Source organism: Centrocercus urophasianus, unplaced genomic scaffold, assembly GCF_019232065.1.
Source record: "Centrocercus urophasianus isolate 14NV4802_14NV808 unplaced genomic scaffold, USGS_Curo_1.0 seq_11, whole genome shotgun sequence".
NCBI lineage: Eukaryota > Metazoa > Chordata > Aves > Galliformes > Phasianidae > Centrocercus > Centrocercus urophasianus.
This window is the reverse complement of record NW_024884253.1, coordinates 20,645,196-20,664,559: the sequence shown is the minus strand read 5'-3', so window position 1 is coordinate 20,664,559 and position 19,364 is coordinate 20,645,196. Positions and strand designations below refer to the sequence as shown.

Here is a 19,364-nt window from a genome sequence, read left to right as displayed (position 1 = left end):
TTTTGTGAGTTCATGAATTTTTCTCTTCATCAAATTGTTACAAAATTGGAATTGGTTTCATTTCCTTTACTGTGTTAGAGCCAAGGATGAAATTAAGTTTATCAGTTATACAGACCAGCCTAAGTTTCCTGCTATTGTGTGATCCTGCTTCTTTGCTTTTCATTAAAAAAAAAAAGTAAGAAAAAGTTCAAAATGCTTTTGATGAAGAAAACCATTAGGTACAGCAATTTGTTGTTGTTGTGGAGGAAGTACAGCTTCACCTTCACCAGGTGCAATCACAAGCTGGGAAAATTTTGTGATACAATCCTTGATCGTGTGTTTGTGATGACTACCTACATTCCTACATTCCACACACAATGTCTTTTCTGGACATTTTTTAGTTTAGTTTAGTTTTTACTGCAAAGAATGCAAAATCTTGATGTTGATTCTACTTTACTTTTGAAGCAAAAAAGAGTTTACCCGTTTTGTTGTGAGTCTGTGACTTTTCCTTTTGGTTGGAATGTGTTTGGGTTGGACTCAGTTTATTGCCCAAATACATTTACCACATCGACAAGCTATACTGAAGATGTTACTACGGATCTTTGTCCTGGCACAGTTTTTTCTTTACTGTGAAATCTAATCTTGCATTTGGATATTTGAATTTTCCAGATACTTGGGGTCAGGGAAGTTGAGGAATTTTTTTACATCACTAGGAAGGCATGACATTATTTAAGATATTATATAGCTTCAACAAGACAGTAGTACTTTCAAGAAATCTTTCATTCTATGCTTTCACCAAAACAAAGTTATCTTTCTTTTCAGACTTTATAAGCACAGTGGCCTGGTACAAAGCCAAAATATTGGCAAATGCCATTGTCAGTAGTGGTATTCAAAAAGCATATTTTGGAGAGTTTCTGAATGCTTAGACTACACATATCATAGAATATCCATTATACAAAGTTGTAACCAGAAGAGGCTGAATACTGTTCCTGGGAATTTTTTAGGTCACCTCCTCTCTAAATTTTTCTATAATTGTGTGATTTGGTGCATTACTCAGAAAACTGATAACGGAACACAGGACTGCTTGGGAAAGCAGATCTTTTCAAACTTTCTTAATGGGGCTGTGGAATGGATCAGTATGGGTTTGAGTGGAAGCATTGCACACTTGGACATTTCTTAGGCACTTCATCTGATACAGTATAATATTTTGACTAGAGAACTAGAATAACATAGGGACTGCATTTCACACATGAAATACATTGCAAAAGAGCTGATAAATCTCAGCTGTATGTAAGCAAAGAACTCCCAGCAAGTGTTTCAAGAGAAATTCTGCAGGAATCAGTTTTTGACTACATGGTGCTTAATCCATTACCTTAAAGAGCACAAATCATCAATAAAAAAGGTCAAGTTATGTCTTGCCTATACCTTAGGGCTGTAAGTAATTCATACAGAATGTTTTGAAAAGACTGGAGTGGATTAGTGAAGACCTGAAAGAGTCATTAGAGAGTTGGAAAATATGCCATCAAGCGAAAAATTCAGAAAATGCAATGCCTGTAATAACTCAGATTTAAGAGGTGACTTGAGGACACTGCATAAGTATGTAGGGAACAAAACTTTAGTAACAGGTGTCTTCAGTGTAACCAACAAAAGTTAACAGAACCCAGTGCCAGAAAGCTGAAGTTAGAAAAATCAGACTAGAAACAAGCTGACTTCTTCCATCCCACATCCCTCTCCTTCACATTTGATAACATTTTTTAAGGGCTTATTTTTCTTGTTTGCCAGTTTTTTGAGTAATAACTGAATGCTTTTGCAAAGCAATTCGTAAATGTATTCAGGAATGAACAAGTGTAGGAAATTTCTGCCTCTTTTGATATGTTGAAGCTTTAAAGAAGAATCTGGATATTTTATTCCAAAACTGACATCTAGACACATTCAGTCACTGCCTACCTTTATGGATGCTTGAAAAGCATTTGGGGTCCCCTGCACAGCCTGGCAAGTACAGGAACAGCCTGGGCAGCAAGAACCAGCCTTATTCTCTTCTCTTACCTTGAAACAGGTCTGTTAACCAAGGGAACTAACACCTACATTTCTCATGCTCTCTATAAGGCACCAAGTCCTCCAGGAACTGTTGTCACAAGTCCAGGTATTGCAGGACCAGTCTTTCAGGAGTCAAATCTGTTTTAAGGGGATGACATTTTTAAGAAAGCACCAAAACTTCTGAACACATATTTAACTCAAATTTCCTATCCATCTATGCTCAGTGTAGGCTTTGGTGCCTCCTGAACATATCCCTTTATCTTCTCAAGGTGGGTGACAAGCCAGACTTATCTGGGAACCAGCATGGGAGCTGGAAGAAAAGATGCTTTCAGTCTGCAACATTTAATCAAACTAGTTCATAATAGCTACAGTTCTACCAGAGGAGCCTTTCAACAGAATATATTGCTCCTGGGTCACTTTGTATATTTATATCTTTATACCTGCTACGATGTAGCCTGCTTCAATTTAATAGTATTAATACTGTCAATTAATTTCATTAAAGATGAAATCAGAGTAAAACTCAAGTCAGGAGCACTCGGGGTATGGCTTAAATTACGTAGGGAAATGTTGCAAATGTAATTGTATTGTACACATGTTGAAAGTTACAGGCAAAAGTAAACTGTATGAATATAGAGAGGCAATCCCAGTATGATGTTTCAGCTACTTGAAGTGGGTGAGTGGGTTCTGCAGATAAATTCAGTACACTTTTGAGCTATTGCAGTCATTTGAAAATCTCTCTGTAACTAGAAGGAATTCATGTTGCATCTTTATTAATTACCTGCAGATCTAGCACTTTCAAGAATCAGTGAATTAATTTCATTGAGAATTGAACCCAAGAAAGAGCATCTCATCTAATTAAGGCTGGTGCTTCCAATGATGGCCTTCAATCTGCATACATATTGTAAGATGTGCTTGAACAATGGCAGTGCAATCTGGCTTATCAACTGAATTACTAGTACACACACATTTTCATATTTCCAATCATAGGGCCATGATACAAACTTTCAGTGACTTAAAAATACAGACCATTTCCCTAGAGATTAATAAGGACACTTAATAGTACAGCAGCAGCTTTATTATTTTACTTATGAGCATTTCAGACCTTGCATGTGAATAGAAAAAAAAAATGGAGTTATTCCACTGTCAAAAGCTGTAGCCTTTATAGCACTGACACCATTTTAATATACTAATCTTAACCTTTTGGGTTTTTTTTTACTACAGTCTAATATTTTCTTCTTTGTGATAGAATCTAACAAAACATTGATCTAGGCCTTTCAGAAATATGACTCGCTAAAAACTTTGCTGTCTGCAAATACTTTATCATAGTCAACACAAAGGCAGTAGAATAAGTAAGAATGACAGCAAGTGCAAGTAAGGGAGACACGAACTTTAAAACACATTCACATCATAGGGAGCTGACAATTTCCATACAAATGACAGCACAGGTATAATGCCAAATTTTCTTAAAGTTCTACTGAATCAGAATCGTGCCCAGTGAATAGCAAACAGTAGCTAGGAGGCACTTAATTTGTACAAAGGAGGCACTTAACTTGTACAAATGCATTCTTAGTTTAAGGAGAAAAAAACAGAAAAAGCAAACAATAATTAAAGATGCTGCAGAACATGGACAAGCGATAAAGACAGGACTGGTTTCTCATCACTAGGCTGTCCTCATCTAACCTGCTCGTTTCAGGCAAAGGAAATGCATTCGATCTAATCTACCTGAACTTCAGCATAGCATTCCCACAGGAGAAATTATTAGTTTAAATAGGAACTCGGAGAAAGACTGTAAGTACGGACTTAGCTAATAATAGGAAACTGAGATGAGAGAGTTCAAAGTGAAAAGTTTTTAGTGATTTCTGAAAGATCAGTTTGAGGATCTTATTAACATTTAATTTTTTCAGTCATTAAATCAGCAATCAAAAGTGAAAGTTTCCTGGCAAAACACGAAAGTCAATTGGTATTGTAAGTGGAAAGGAAAAGAAGGATCTTACTTGGAAAGGACTGAATTATCTGAAGAAAGAAAGAATTTAAAGTGAGATTAAATGTAATAGTATTAAAAAAAGATCAGGTATTAGCTAGATTCATCCGCTAGAAAACAGGTGCAGCTGCATATATCAAGGATACAAGGAAAGCAGCGGATGTTATGTACCTTGACTTCAGCAAAGCTTTAGATACTGTCTTCCATAACATCCTCATAAGGAAGCTTAGGAGCTGTGGGATAGATGAGTGGACAGTGAAGTGCATTGAGAACTGGCCGAGTGGCAGAGCTCAGATGATTGTGATAACAGGTACGGAGTCTAGCAGGAAGCCTTAATTAGTATTGTTCCCCAGGGGTCAGTACTCAGACTGGTTTTGTTCAACATCTTCATAAATGATCTGGGTGAGGGGATAGAGCGTTCTCTCAGCAAGTTTGTTGATAAAGAGCTGGGAGGAATGGCTGACAGAACAAAAGGCTGTGCTGCCATTCAGCAAGAGCTGGACAGTCTGGAGACTTGGGTGGAGAGGAACCTAATGAGGTTCAACAAAGACAAAGGTAGAGTTTTGCACTTGGGGAGGAATAAGTGTATGCTTATTCTCCCCGATTCCATGCTTAAGTACAGGTTAGGGATTGAACTGTTGGAAAGCAGCTTTGCAGAGAAGGACCTGGGTGTCCCAGCGTACAATGTTTGCCATGAATCAGCAGTGTTCTCTTGTGACCAAGAGTGCCAGTAGTATCCTGGGGTGCATTAGAGTGTGGCCAGCAGGTTGAGGGAGTTGATCCTTCCATTCTCCTCTGCCTTGGTGAGGCCACGTTTGGAGTTGTGTGTCCAATTCCAGGCTCCTCAGTTCAAGAAAGACAGGGAACCGGCTCTGCCTTGGCTGGCACTCTACACAGCACGGTTCTTGGATTTGCAGGGCTTAGTGATTTTAGGGCTGAAAACGATGATGAAACCACTTCATCTTTGCCTTTTGCATTCCTTTTCACTGTTTTCTGTTTGTTTGTTTTCAACCTGCAAACAAAAATCACAATGCTGTGGTACAAAGCAGAATTTTTTGCTTCTTTGTAAGTGGCAAAACCCTGTAAAACTACTGATAGAAACGCCACACTGCCTTCTCCACCCGGACGGTGCAGCTGCGGGGACAGCTCAGCAGCGGTGTCCTCCTGCACCCGACTCGCTTATTCCACCGCCTCTCGCAGCATTTTCCCTGAGGGGACTCCTCCAAGCTCGGGCAGGGGCGGACACACCGCATGATTCACCGGGGACTGTTTGCCTTGGCCCCGGAGGCCCATCGTGCGGGGAATGGGATTTCCATTCCCCAACGCGTCCTTTGGTAGGCTTCCCTGGAAGGCAGCGCGGGCCCACACGCCGCCGGCGGAGGCTCCACGTTCCCGTGCTGTAGGGAGAGCCCCTGGGCCGGGGCAGGGCCAGGTCTGACGGCTGCGGGAAAGGGGCTGGAAAGGGGGTGAGACGGGGACACCGCGGCCGGGAGCTTGCGTCCCTCAGCGGAGCGGCGGGAAGGACGGAGCCGACGCGAGGGCTCCCTGCCCCGCTCCGTCCCTCGCGTCAGGCGGGAGCGCAGCCCCGTGCCTGGCGGGGCGGGCGGGCAGGAGCGGGACCGCGTCCCTCAGGGCGCCGGCAGCTCCCGGGGCAACCTCTCGCCAGCCAGGCTGCTCCCTCCCCTGGGGCTTCCTCCGCCCGCGGCCGCCCGGGAGGCGGCGGCTCCCCTCAGCCCGCGGCGCTCCCGGGGGGGAGGGAAGGGGAGCGCTGTCCGGGGCCGCGCCGAGGGGAGGAGGCTCCCGCGCTCGCTGCCGGCCTCTGCCCGCCGTCCAGCGGAGCGGCCCCTCAGCTCGCAGGTAAGCTCCGCTCCGCCCTGCCCCGCCGCTCCGGGGAACGGCACGGCCGCTGTTACCTCCGGCCCGGGGCCCCGCGCGGCGGAGGGACCGTCCTGCTCTGGGCCCCGCCGAGTGTGGGGCGGCCGAGCCGGGGGCTGCGGCGGCGGGCCGAGGGAGGCGGGGGGCCTTGCGGGGTGCGGGCGGCTCAGAGATCAGGTCCTGCAGATAGCCTCGCTGGAGGGTTTCCCTTCTGAGCGCGCGGTGCTGAGGAAGTTCTCCGGGTGCCGTGTTCTCCCGCGCGTGTTTCTCTAGCTCGTGTAGCATGCGCTGTAAGGGGAAAAACTGACCGTATTTTACGAGCGGTGCGAACATGAAGCTGACTTTACCTAGGAAGGTTTGCAGCGCGCAGCCTGCAGGTGCTTTGCCGGCCTGCAGCACAAGCAGCGCTGTGTAGCCCCGCAGGTAGGGCCGGGAGCTCTGCCCGCGGGCGGTGTGACCGGAGGGGAGGGACAGCGGGGCTCGCGGCGTGCCACGGAGCTGCCCTGGAGACCCAGCCTGGGCGGTGCTTTGCAGCCTTGCAGAGGTGGTTGTGGCATCTTTAATAAGTGCATATCGCTGTTTCGGAAGACAGTACTTGGAGTGTCAGACTGACCTGTGCCATGATGCTTGATAGTGCTGGCTCAGAGAGAAGATTGCAGCCTCTTGATCTATGTAATGCTTCATAGAATCATAGAACGATGGAATGGTTTGAGTTGGAAGAGACCTTGAAGATCACCTAGTTCCAACCCTCTGCTATAGGCAGGGACACCTCCCTCTAGACCAGGTTGCTCACAGCCCCGTCCAGCCTGGCCTAGAAGGCTTCCAAGAAAGGGGTATTCATAACCTCACTGGGCAACCTGTTCCAGTGTCTCACCACGCTCACAGTAAAGAATTTCTTCCTAATATCTAGTCTAAATCTGCCCTTTTCCATCTTAAAAGCATTTCTCCTTGTCCTGTTCACAGAATCACAAAATGGCCAGGGTTGGAAGGGACCTCAAGGATCTTGAAACTCCAATCCCCCCTGCCACATGCAGGGCAACCATTCTCCCCATTTTATACTAGACCAGGTTGCCCAGGGCCCCATTCAATCTGGCCTTGAACAGCTCCAGAGATGGGGCATCCACAACCTCACTGGGCAGCCTGTTGCTACATGCCCTTCTAAAAAGCCCGTCCCCAGCTTTCCTGTAGGCCCCCTTCAGGTACTGGAAGGCCACAATAAGGTCTCCTTGGAGCCTTCTCTTCTCCAGACTGAGGAGCCCCAGCTCTCAGCCTGTCCTTGTAGGGGACATGCTCCAGCCCTCTCTTTGTGGCCCTTCTCTGGACCCACTCAACAGCTCCATGTCCTTCTTATGTTGCATCACCTGTATCTGTGATAAATACCTGTATCTGTGATAAATGCCCAACCTGTATCATTTCCTAAATGCCTGGGTTTTGTTTTCCTGCCATCATTCATGGGGTCAATGAACCTGACTGAGATCTGGAAAGGTGGCATGTTGCATTTTTGCTGTGCTACTCTCAGGCAGCTGACAACATCAGAAGAAACTGTCACACAGGATCCCATAATAAATTTGTAGGTCAAGAACTTAATAGAATACACATTGGGCTTTTATAGCAAAGTCCTGAAACTTGATCCAAAATAATTTTGATTGATATATTGTTCACGTAGATATGACAGCTTTAAACATCAGATTTTTAAGAAGAGGAGTTCCAACTCCTCTGCCACGAGCAGGGTTCTCTGCCACTAGATCATACTGCCCAGGGTCCCATCCAGCCTGGCCTTCAAAACCTCCAGGGGTGGAGTATCCACCACTTCTCTGTGCAACCTGGGCCAGTTGGGTAAAGATGTTCTTACTAACATCTAACCTAAATTTCTACTCTTTTAGTTTAAAGCTATTCCCCCTTGTCCTGTCACTATTACACCGTGTAAAAAGTCGATCACCTTCGTGCTTATAAGCTCCCTTCAAGTACTGGAATTAAACTTGATTTATATCCTAAGGAAAGGTAGCACTTAATTACTTAACGCTGAGATCCTACACCCTGCAGGCAGTATTTATACAATTATTTTACGTGAATCTTTCCATTGACTTCACTGGAATTTCTCACAAACAAACCCACACACGCTTTAGGGCTTATGAGCTGGGACCCAGCTGTAACAGTAGAGACATTTTAATCAGTTCATGTGAGCTAGGGAAAGGCTAATCAGATCTAAATACTCTCCTATGACTTATGAATTGTCTCCATGGGAGGGTAAAGCACTATCCTTTGCTATTTAATTATACCCTGGACATCATTAACAAGCTCTTTTTATACAGTGTAATCACTGTTAGGTTGTTTTCAATCTGAGTAAGGAGTATTGGGAACAGAGTGTGTTCTACCCCCAAAGTACCATTTTGCACTATGCTGGTACTGAGGTCAGTGTGGGTTTGCAAATAGGTTTTAGAACTACGGTGTCTTTCTGCAAACTTTCTGTTTGCAGTTAGTCACAGTCCATTATGGTCTTCACAGAGACAAAACTCAGCAGTTCACATACATATTGTATGTCATATAATATGTGGTTTTATATAAATACCTACTCAGAGTTGTAAAAGTGAAATTTCTCAGTTTTGCCACACAGCTCATCTGCAAACTTAGTGGAAACACTGCTGCCTAGATCCAATTCAGAACCAGAAAGTACAAGTAAGTCTGCCCCTAAGGAACATGATAATGAAAAGGTCTGTTGTCCAAGTGGCAGCTGAAGGAATTGTAACATGGAGATTGATGCTGTCATAAAGTGAAAATTCCCAGCGCTGAAGCTTTCTGTCTGACCACTGGAAACTATGCAGTGTGAGCCATACTGTGGGGGCACTGTTTTACAGCATCACTGGTAACTTTTGTATGACAAGTTTCTGAAATTATTGAAATGATCTTCAGCTCTGTGCAGAGGTCGGATCTGATGACATCGGTGTTCCCTTCTTACCTCAGTTATTCTTCGATTCTGTGATTTGGTACTTACTACTTTTACCTCAGCGATATCAGGAAGCCTGTAAGTGATTTAGATGAGTGAGGTAAAAAAAAAAAAAAAAAATAGATTCCTTAGTGTTCCTTATTTTGTTAGTTGTAGAAAATTAATTTCTGCATGTAGCACGCATACTCTAAGCTCTATACTCTAAGATAATGAAGTCCATTGCGTAAAAGACCCACTATCATAATTACACCTCGCTATAAAATGTAATGCAGAATCAGCGTGCTGATCTTTGCTTTTCCTGATATGTTCTCTGTTTTGGCGTGCATGCTCTTTAAGATGTGTGCATGTGGCTGGCCTCAGTGCTTGAATAGGCAGACTGTTCTCTCCCACCCACAGCGCTCCTCTGACAGCTTCCAGAATGTGGTCTCCCTTACTGCAGCACTTGAGCCACGCTGCGTATGGGAACTGCACAGTGCTGGGTTTGTTGCAAGATTTGGCTGACCACCTGATGTCATTCATATCCCTTTTAGAAACTGCCCTGTTTTGGATCTTCCCTTTACTTTTTGTATACTGTAATGTACAGCCCCGTGCCATTTTGGCTTTATTATGATGGTTTTATTGTAGCAGCAGCAGACAGAATAATTAGGTACACAACTTTTGGCCTGAACTCACTGCAGGCTTTGGTTACTGTTATTGTCTCGATGCTCATTATCTCACATTGGTAAAGGACTTGATGTTGCCAAATCAGCAGTTATTTTTTGTCATTGTAGCTTGCAGTGCTGTTATGAAAGCTACTTGCATTTGAGTTTTTTTGTTTTTTTTTTTTTTTCTGAGAATACACCTCATTTACTAATGTACTTTTACTTAATGGGTTTCCCAGATTCTTTGATAGTACTGACAGCACAAATGGCCTAAGTTAGCCACCTGGAAGGAGCTAATGAATGTATTAATGAGGGAGTGCTGCTCTCCAAGGCTTGGTGTCACCCTGGGTAGATTCATGCACTCCTGTATGCATGCTGGTGCCTGCCTTGAAGACTGGGGAGAAATTTGCAAACTTGGAGCACCTGTAGCCTTGTTCCCTCATAATACTTTAACTGCATCAGTGATTTGTGTTTTAAAGCTGGGGCTTTAGGGGAGTTCTACCTGTACTGTTCTTCTGAGCCTAGCAAAGATGTGCTTGTGCAATAAGGAGTCATGGAAAGTCCAGTTTATCTGTAATGGAACAGGATGACAGTAGTGTGCTCCTTTGTAGGGGTGAATGTTCTTCTGCTGATATGATAAATATCTTCTAGCTGCCCCCACACAACACCTGCATAGCTAGGGCAGATATTTTCCAATGCTCTGAGGAATTCTGTAACTATTTTTCAGATTGGAAAATGCCTGTGTCAGCAGTCCGGTCCAGAAAGAGGGAGGAAATTATTAATAATCTGCATCCCGACATCCATGCCACACACAGTGATTTTAATGAGTAATGGACTGGTAATGCATGTGCTGGCTTGTGGTAGTGAAATACCTTGGAACAAGTTCTAACTGATAGTTAACGGGGCTGTAAAGTGTCTGCTGACTGGTTTTGTTGTTTGTTTTTTTTTTTAATATCTGAGGCAATGGGGATTGAGCATTAGATATCTTCTGGCTTGCTGATTGGTTTTCCCAGCAGCTCACCGTGCTTTCTAGATGGAGAACGTAAACTCTGACTTTACTGGCTTGCATTGATTGCTTGCAGTTTCTTTAACTTCAGGAAAAGTTCTTTTTTTAATCACAGTTTGCTGTTATCTTAAAAATGGGGTGGATAATGAGCTTGAAAGAACTTGAGAACTTCCCTTTTATGCATTTATGGACTTTACAACTAAAGTAGAAGCAGGAACAGGTAACTGGGGAGGAGTATAGGGATGCTGCTGGGCTGTGTAGGGGTGGGGTCAGGAAGGCCAGGGCCCAGCTGAAACTGAACTTTGCACAAAGAAGAATAAGAAAGGCTTCTACAGGTACATCAACTGGGAAAGGGAGGTCCAGGTGTGCATACCTTCCCTAGTGAGCAATACAGGTGGGCTAATAACAGCAAAGAGAAGGCTGAGGTGTTTGTCAACTTTTTTGCCTCAGTCTTCACCACTGACTCCTCTACGCAGCCCTTGGGTGGATGGTTCTGAAGGTTGGGACTGCGGGGGGAGCACTGCTCCTCCTGCTGTAAGCAAAGGTCAGGTTTGTGACTGCCTGTGGAACCTGAACATCCACAAGGCTGTGGGTCCTAATGAGACTCATCGCAGAGTCATGAGGGAGTTCACTGACATAGTCACCAAGCCACACTCGATGATATTTGAAGAGTCGTGGTGGTCAGGTGAAGCCCCTGGTGACTGGAAAAAAGGTGATTGAGCATCTGTTTTGAAGACGGATAGAATGGATGACCCAGGGAGCTGCTGACCTGTTAGCTTCACTTCTGCACCAGGGAAGAGCATGGAGCAGATTCCTGGGAATATATGCTAAGGCACATGGAAATTGGAATGTATGGATTTGCTGAGTGGACTGTTCAACGGACAAGAAACTGGTTGCAAGATTGTACCCAGAGAGTGGTGGTGAATGACTAAATGATTGGATGGAGATTGATGACAAGGGGTGTCCCTTAGGGATCAGTACTGGAGCCAGTGCTCTTAAATAACTTCATCAGCGACACCGGCAGTGAGATTGAGTGCACCCTCAGCAACTTTGACACCAAGCTGCGTGGTGCAGTTGACACAGCTGAGGGATGGTATGTCAGCCAGAGAGACCCAGACAGGCTCAAGCAGTGGGCCCAGGTGAACCTCATGAGGTTCAATCAATCCAAGTATAAGGTCTTTCGGGGGTCACAGCAACCTCTGCTATCAGTACAGGCTGGGGGATGTAAGGATGGAGCATAGCCCTGCTGAGAAGGACCTGGGAGTAGCGGTGGATGGCAGGCTGACCATGAGTCGGTAATGTGCTCTCACAGCCCAGAGTGCCAGCTGTATCCTGGACTGAATGAAAAGAAGCATGGCCAGCAGGGCAAGGGAGGTGGTCCTGCCCCTCTGCTCTGTGCTGGTGAAGCCTCACCTGGAGGACTGTGTCCAGATGTGGAGTCCTCAGTACAGGAGAGACATAGACCTGTTGGAGTGTGTCCAGAGGAGGGCCACAAAAATGATCCAAGGGATGGAACGCCTCTCCTGTGAGGATGAGCTGAGAGAGCTGGAGCTGTTCACACACCTCTGGACACACTCCAGCCTGGAAAAGAGAAGTCTCCAGGAGACCTGAGGGCATCCTCTCAGTGTGTAAAGGGGGGGTTGTAAGAAAGATGGAGACAGACCCTTTAGCATGTTACGTTGTGATAGAATAAGGGGAAATGGTTTCAAACTAAAAGAGGGGAGATTTAGATTGGATGTAAGGAATAAGGTTTTTTTATATTAAGGGTGATGAGATACTAAAACAGGTTGCCCAGAGAAGTGGTGGATGCCCTGTCCCTGGAGACATTCAAGGTCAGGCTGGATGGGGCTTTGAGCAACCTGGTCTAGCCGTACGTGTCCCTGCTCACTGCAGGGAAGCTGGACCAGATGACTTTTGAAGGTCCCTTCCAACTCAATAATAGTATGATTCTAAAAATACTGAAGTTATGTCTCCTGGCAGCTTAATGAAAATAAGTGTATCTTAACTGTCTGTATCTTAACTATCAAACAATGAAAGCTGAAGTCATCTTTGTAGCAGTAATTGCTATCTGTGGTGCCTTTTTGTCTTCCTTTTCCTTCCCAGCAATGATGAAAAGCTATATAAGGTTCAAGAGAGGGGATGCTTTCTGCACTTAGTAAAGGTGTTAAAGTCCTGGGTTAATGCTGAGAATTAATTATTCCTTCTGTACATTGAGCTAGTTCTGGTGGCAGCTGGAGAAGGTGGAGAGGCAAGGGTCTGTGGACTTGCTGTATCTGATTCAGCCTTGGGAAGGAACTCGTACTGCAGGGTGAGGATTGAGACCACCCAGAGCAGCAAGAAGCACAAGCTGAAACATTTTACTCTCTGGTTTCCTAGTTTGTTTTTCTGTATGATCTGACCAGTGAAAACATAAATGAAAAAGGTGCCCAAATAAAAAAGTTGTAGCCTTTGTGGCTTTCAGGATCAGAGGAAGGGTTTCCTAATCATCTGTGCAAAAGAAGTTTCCCTAAAGTGGGGTAAGAGATGGAAGAACTCTGACTGACTGAAGAACACTGGCATGAACCACAGAGCATCTCTTTCCTTGTTTGAAAGCTGTCTCTTGTTTAAGAGTTAACAGGGGAAAGAGAGCAAATATTTATAACGTGCACCATGCAATGGAGAAGGTCATTGATACATCACTTCTGGCCCTGAAAAGTTAGTAGCATCTCTGTTCAAACCACAGCATTACTTGCTTCTGAGAAGACTGACTTCCATAGAAGGGTATTTAAAATGGTAGAAACAGGCTTGTATCGTTTGAGTGTTGTCCACTGAAGGAAATGTGATTCTGAAAGATGGAGCCACAATTTCATTTTTCAACATTCTTGCACCGTAATTCATGATGTTTGAAAATGCATTAGAGGGTATCAAAAATCATTCCGTGGCGTGGCCATATGGCTGAGTAAGCATGGGTAAAATTGATAAGAAAATACCTTGGAGAGTTGAACTCTTATCTAGGAGCCAGCTGGGGAGCAAGGGAAACCTGCAAAGGAGAATGAATCCTTCTTCTTGATGTCTTTTGCTTTAGAGGTGAGGGGGATGTTTGTCATACAGCAGCTTGGTTTGGGGTCAGCCAAGCTGAGTTGTCTCCTGATAAATATTTATTTCAGCTGAGGCAGCAGCTGGAATTGAAGTGCTTGAAACATGTTTTCCAGGTAGTTACTAATAGTAGGTGTTTGTAACTTCAGGAGCTTGCTCTTAGCTTGGGAGAGCATGGGTTAGTCAGCAGCGTGATGCTGCAGAGGGCTTGCCAGCAGCTTGGCTTAGCCTGCTGGGAAGATGAGGTGTTAAATACCAAGTGTGGTGCAGTAAACACCATCCAGCTTCTCAAGTGAAGACAGCAGACTTTCAGAAAACCCAGAAAATAAACAGAACCGTGGGAGGGCTGTGAGCAAAGGAGCTGTGCAACCACAATGCAAACTGGTCATGTAAAAAAGCAAGCAGCAGCAGACACGAGTATGTACCTGGAACTTGTGCAAAGCTCCTGAGTCAAAGCTGCCATCACCTCTACAAAGCAGTATAGATGTTTTCAGTTTGGGTTAAAGGGTGGAGAAAGATGAACATGGGCTTTGATCAGTGGTGCCTTCGATCACATACGCAGCTTTTGGGTTTGGGATTTTTTTTATTTTATTTTTTTTTTAATTTGAAAATTGATGCGATTTCCCATGAATTTTTATTTTGGGTTATCCTTGTGTATTCACACTTGTTGGATGTGGCAAGTAAATGGTGAGAGAGCACTGGAAAAGGTTGCCCAGGGAGTTTGTGGAGTCTCCTATGGAGATGTTCAAGTCTGGATGCCTCCCTGTGTGACCTGTTGTAGGGTACCTGCTTTGGCAGGGGGGTTGGACTCCATGATCTCTTGAGGGCCCTTCCAAGCTCTGCAAATCTGTGCTTCTGTGAAAGCTCTCTGTAAAACATTGCTTTCTTTTGAAACAATTTAAAAGTGCTTGTGAGGGTAGGGGTAGGGGAACTTTGTTAATAGGATGCTTATTGTTCATTTGTTTTCTTTACGACATATGGACCTTTTATGGTGGGACTGCTCTTACGTTTCCTGTTACTGAGTTTTATTGACTATTTAAGCGTGGTTGGGCATTTTGAGGGCAAAGGCTCCCTTTAATTTGCTCTGTGGCAAAATGGCATATGCACCACTGTATTCATATTTGGGAATGCTGAGTAGGATGCACAAAAGGAAAAATAGATTGATACACAGAAAAATAGCTCAGTGTGTAATGGTTATGTGAGATAGGCTTAAGAATCATGCATAAAAATCTCTTTATTAGAAAATATTTACACAATTGTGTATTCTGCCAATGAGTGCCTTGTGAAAAAAAATCTAATTCTTGCCCCAGGTTAACAGGACATTGAGTTGCTTTCTGTAGCAGATGGGCAGCTCTGTGTCATTCTCCTTATGGAGTTTAGGACCCTATTAAAATTGTTTTCAGCATCTTAGTTACTTGGCCAGGAATTGTCATTAAAATATGCACTGTTTTTAAAGTTGCCACTCAGTTTTATGTGAAATTGTCCTTTTTTGGTTGTGAACGTGAGTGTTTTTAACAATTTTTTGCATACCTAGAGAAACTTGTGACCAAACCTCATCATATCACCGTTCCAGGGTGAACCTAGCTGCTGTGGGATAGCATTTTCACAACACAAAACAGTCATGGTTTAGGGAAGGCAGCGCATCTGAGGATGTCAGGTACAGCAGACATGGCTGGAAAGTGAGTCTTAGCTCTCTGCTCGTGTGCAGAGTCAGCCATGGCTTTTGATGGTGCCCTTAACAAACTCCTTTTTTTGTCGAAAAAATTTATTCTTCTGTATGAAAAAACTTCTTAACTGGCAAACTATCGCCAGTTTTAGAAGCCTTCTGGAGTAAACAAGGCTCCACCTGCGTGCTTGTCTTCATGCCAGCAACAAAGGACAGTCTTCTGAAAGAAAAGTGTGAGCGGTTGCCAGTTCACATTTATTGCTGCTGTTTCTGGAATATATTTCTTACACAAGATCTGCATCTAATTTCTTGAAAGTGTGGGTATGTGGGTATATCTGTGTGATGGCACATGATGAGACAGAAGCATTTCAGCTGGATGGTTGGAAAGGTTACAATGTATTTTTCTGTCAAATTACAGAGCTCATCTCTTTCTCTCCTTATTGCAGTTTTGCATCCTTGAATGTCCCTCTACTTCTTGAAAATGAAGACAATGATTGCATGCTACTTTCTGCTGTTTGGGCACGTTCTACTTTCCACTGTTGCTGTCATGGCAAAAGATCTCCCTGGAGGATATTTTACCCGAAAAAGGGATGTTAACTCTCAATCTCTACTGGGTAAGTTACAAAAAGCACAAAAAAACAACAACAGAGAAGTCACCACCAGCACTTGAATCAATTTCAAGTACAAGGATAATAAAGATAAAAAGCACGAGCAGTTGGCCAAACCTTGGCTGAGTTAGTTTATAATAAAAAAGGAGATTGTCATTTTCAAGCAGGAATATGAGAGTTTGGTGGTTTAGCAGCTCTGGAAAGAAGGCGTTTACTTTTGGGATATTAGATTTATTTTATGTAGGTGCTGTAAAATAAGTATTTGCTACAAGATTCTTGTACTGGATAAAAAAAAGTTACTGAAATCAGTAGCTATTGAGATGGGGCCTATTAAATTACTTTTCCTTTGCTCACTGTTTAGTTCAGTGAGAAAATCACAAACTCAGATTACAGACAGATAGCATGGACTTAACTTTGGATAAGGCCTATCTTTATGGCTTCATGATGCACATTAGTAGTAGATCTCACTAAATATCTCCCTCTAGTCAGGAGATGTGACATAAGGAGATGTAAGTGGTCTGCCTCCTTATGCCTTTCACCTAACCTAGGTAACCGAATCACAGGTAAACGTGAGGAGTGTGAAATGTCCAGGGAAGAAGGCAGAAGATGGGAGAATGTGTGACAGGGAGGAGAGCAGTAGGTTTTATCAGAGTTAAATTCTTCTTCATACAAAATGGGATCCTTTAAACAGGTAAAGATACGTGAAGTACCATTCACAATTTGGCATGACTTAGCTTAAAAACCAGAGGTTTTCAATTCCTGTAGAACAAATTTCAGTCAGATGACAGCAGGTTTCTGACTGTCTCAGAACTAATACATGTGGTCTTGGGACTCTTAGGGGTCTGCCACTGGGGGCTGAAAAGCACAGCTCTGAAGACACAGCCCTTCAGAAGGCACAGATGCGGAACAGCAAGAGAAACACCTCCATTCACAACTTATTCAGCGAGACTCTTAATCTTTCTAGGATCCTGAACTCTAAAATGAGATTAAATGACAGCCTTTCCTGAAACTTTCAGTCTTCAGCAAATATCCTGAATTAACTTATTGTTTTAAGAAATGAATTGCCTATTTCCCTAGAAAATGAATGCAATAGTAAGGTGCTATGTAGAGAAAATAAAAGTATAATCTTTCTCACCTTGCTTTATTTTTTTCTGTGACTTTATAAAATTACTCCTATAGTCCCATTTTTATATTTTGAACTGTGGAAAAGAATGGAAAGAACTAGTACTTGCTATCAAATCAAAATGCATAGATTAAATTCTTTCTTTTAGAAGTCAAGCAATTTTGTGGTCCCTACAAAAGCCTGGATCCCTATTCAGTTTGGCATATGCAGGATGCAAACAGTTCTGGCAGATCTCACTGAAAGAACTGTTTCTAGACATTAAATGATGCAAGAGACTGGGGACAGTCTGTGGTCCAGCTCATAAAAGTACGTGGCAGTTTGGAATCAGACTCTTGGGCATTGCTTTCTGTTACAGTAAATTAGGTCACCTGCTTCAAATTCAGCAGTTGTGTATAAACAGTGGCATAGTCAAAACGTGCCTCTCTGCAGAGAACAGAATGTGTAAAATGTGTGCCACTGTGCTCAGAAGCTGCAGCGATCTTTAAATGACATGAGAGAGAACTGGGCCAAATCATGATCTCGGTGACATCAGTTCTACTGACTGAATAAAATCACTGCAGACTTAAAGTAATTTAACAGGGATTAAAAGCTGTACCATCCTGTGTAATATGTGTACAATAAATAGTGGCAGTGACAATTGCTGCTGTTGTGGAAAGACTTGCTTAGCAGGCAGAAGTGAGCAATATAGCTGCACTGAACCAAGAGATACATGGAAAAGCAATAAAAGTTCAGGAGTTTGGGATTTTTTTTTGTTGGGTGGAGCTCTCTGCTTTTAGGACTAAAATGTGGGATTATGCCATTTGAGTATTAACTAGCATCAGTATAATTTAATTCTTTTTCATTTTGTTTTAAGTTTTTAAAACTGAATATGCAGCTATGATTGGTATTTATTGGTAGAGTACAGGCAGTGGCTATGAACAGAAGTAAAAAATCCTTCTGTGGGAGACTGGCAATATGAATAAACAAAATGGAACAGACTAAAAATCCTGTGGTATTGTTCACATACATGTACAGTTACTTCAGGATCAAGCTAAATTGGGATCGATCTGACTTTTGGCAGCCGTATGCTTCATAGATTCCTTAGTTATCTTAGGGCTAATAGGTTATGTTTTAAGGGAACTTTCAGAAGAATTGAGCTATGTCATTTCTGTGTTTTTCTTACTGTCTTTCTGCTAAGCCTCAGTGTGTGTTGTTTTCATTTTTCTAGATCTTTGCATGGGTTATCATTGTTTAAAATTATTACTGTAGCTAGTGATTGCCATTAAAATTTGATGTCTTGTTGTGTAGGCGTCAATTGGACGTCAGTAAAGCATTTGGAACTCAGTGTGGCTTTTGAAAGACAGTCTACTTTGGATAGGTTTGACTTTTCACACTTTGCTTTTTTTAAATCCTGAAGCAAATCCCTGGGTATTTAAAACTTGTCAACTGTGCTGATTTAATTAACTTTGTTAGTATTGTCATAAATCTTCCTTGCAGTGTGTTAGCTCTAGAATAAATGTGATTGGTTCAGAGATAGAAAATGTATGTGTATTTCTTGTATTCACAGAATTTACATTAAGTTGTTGGAAATTAATATAAAGGATCATTTCCATGGTTCTGCATGTACTTGTGAAATAACAGAAAGAGAAGGGGTGGCCCATGGAATCTGTCTTTCCTGGAGCAGAGGGCAGTTCCCTCTCCTCTTAAACGATACAATAACTAAAACTGGTGTTCTCTTTCCTCTCATCTGTAGTTTGATCCCAAGTATTGGATGTTTTTGCTTATCCTGGTATCTTAAAGGAAATCTTTTGCTTCAAAATCTTCTAATGATATTATTGGAGCTCTGAAGAGTTTTTACTGAGCTGTCTGACGAAATCTTTGTTCCTGCTGAGTGCAGCTGCTTTGTTAGATTACATACAGATCAGTGAAAGCACAGTTTGCCAGCTGAGCTTTGCTTTTGGATACTCAGGAAAAGAGTAATGGAAATAAAGTTGGCTACGTGTTTCTCAGTATAAAATAATGTCTATTGCATTAGCTAATTTCCTTCAGGTGTAACTGAGATGGACCTCTGCACTTAAATTGGCTGATTGACCAAGGTATGTATCAGTTGTCCAGAGTGGTGGTTACCATACTGTGATTTCAGGCTCACAGCAGCTGTCCACAGCATCTTTCAGCAGGTTGCATGTTCAGAAGTGACAAATGCCCAGTCCTTGCAAGATATGCTGGACATTGTGTATTAGGGAAGGACGGAGGGGGTGGGGGCAGGAGGCACCGTGATGTTCCTACTGCATTTTTGGCATTTATTGTAAAAGAAGGCAAAGCAAAACTTCAAAACTGTGCTGAACTCACAATTGTGGGTGTTGTGGTTTTTTTGTGAACTCTGATCTTGTAAACTTAAAACTGATCATTTATTTCATGTCACATGGGCATGTTTCTTTGGAGAGCTCTGA

General features: G+C 43.1%; 1 protein-coding gene across 5 annotated transcripts in view; it reads left to right on the top strand.

The window, feature by feature from the left end:
• MATN2 (matrilin 2) overlaps nt 1–19,364 on the top strand; it is a 77,293-nt gene that overhangs the window by 2,065 nt on the left and 55,864 nt on the right. For 3 of the 5 annotated variants that reach the window (XM_042839661.1, XM_042839660.1, XM_042839657.1), the window contains exons 1-2: nt 5,781–5,854; nt 15,651–15,818. In XM_042839661.1, coding sequence (XP_042695595.1) covers nt 15,665–15,818 — 154 coding nt within the window. In that variant the 5' untranslated portion in view covers nt 5,781–5,854; nt 15,651–15,664. Of the gene's footprint in view, nt 1–5,396; nt 5,430–5,780; nt 5,855–15,650; nt 15,819–19,364 lie in introns of those variants that run through there. The other 2 variants (XM_042839658.1, XM_042839659.1) reach the window with 2 other exon arrangements.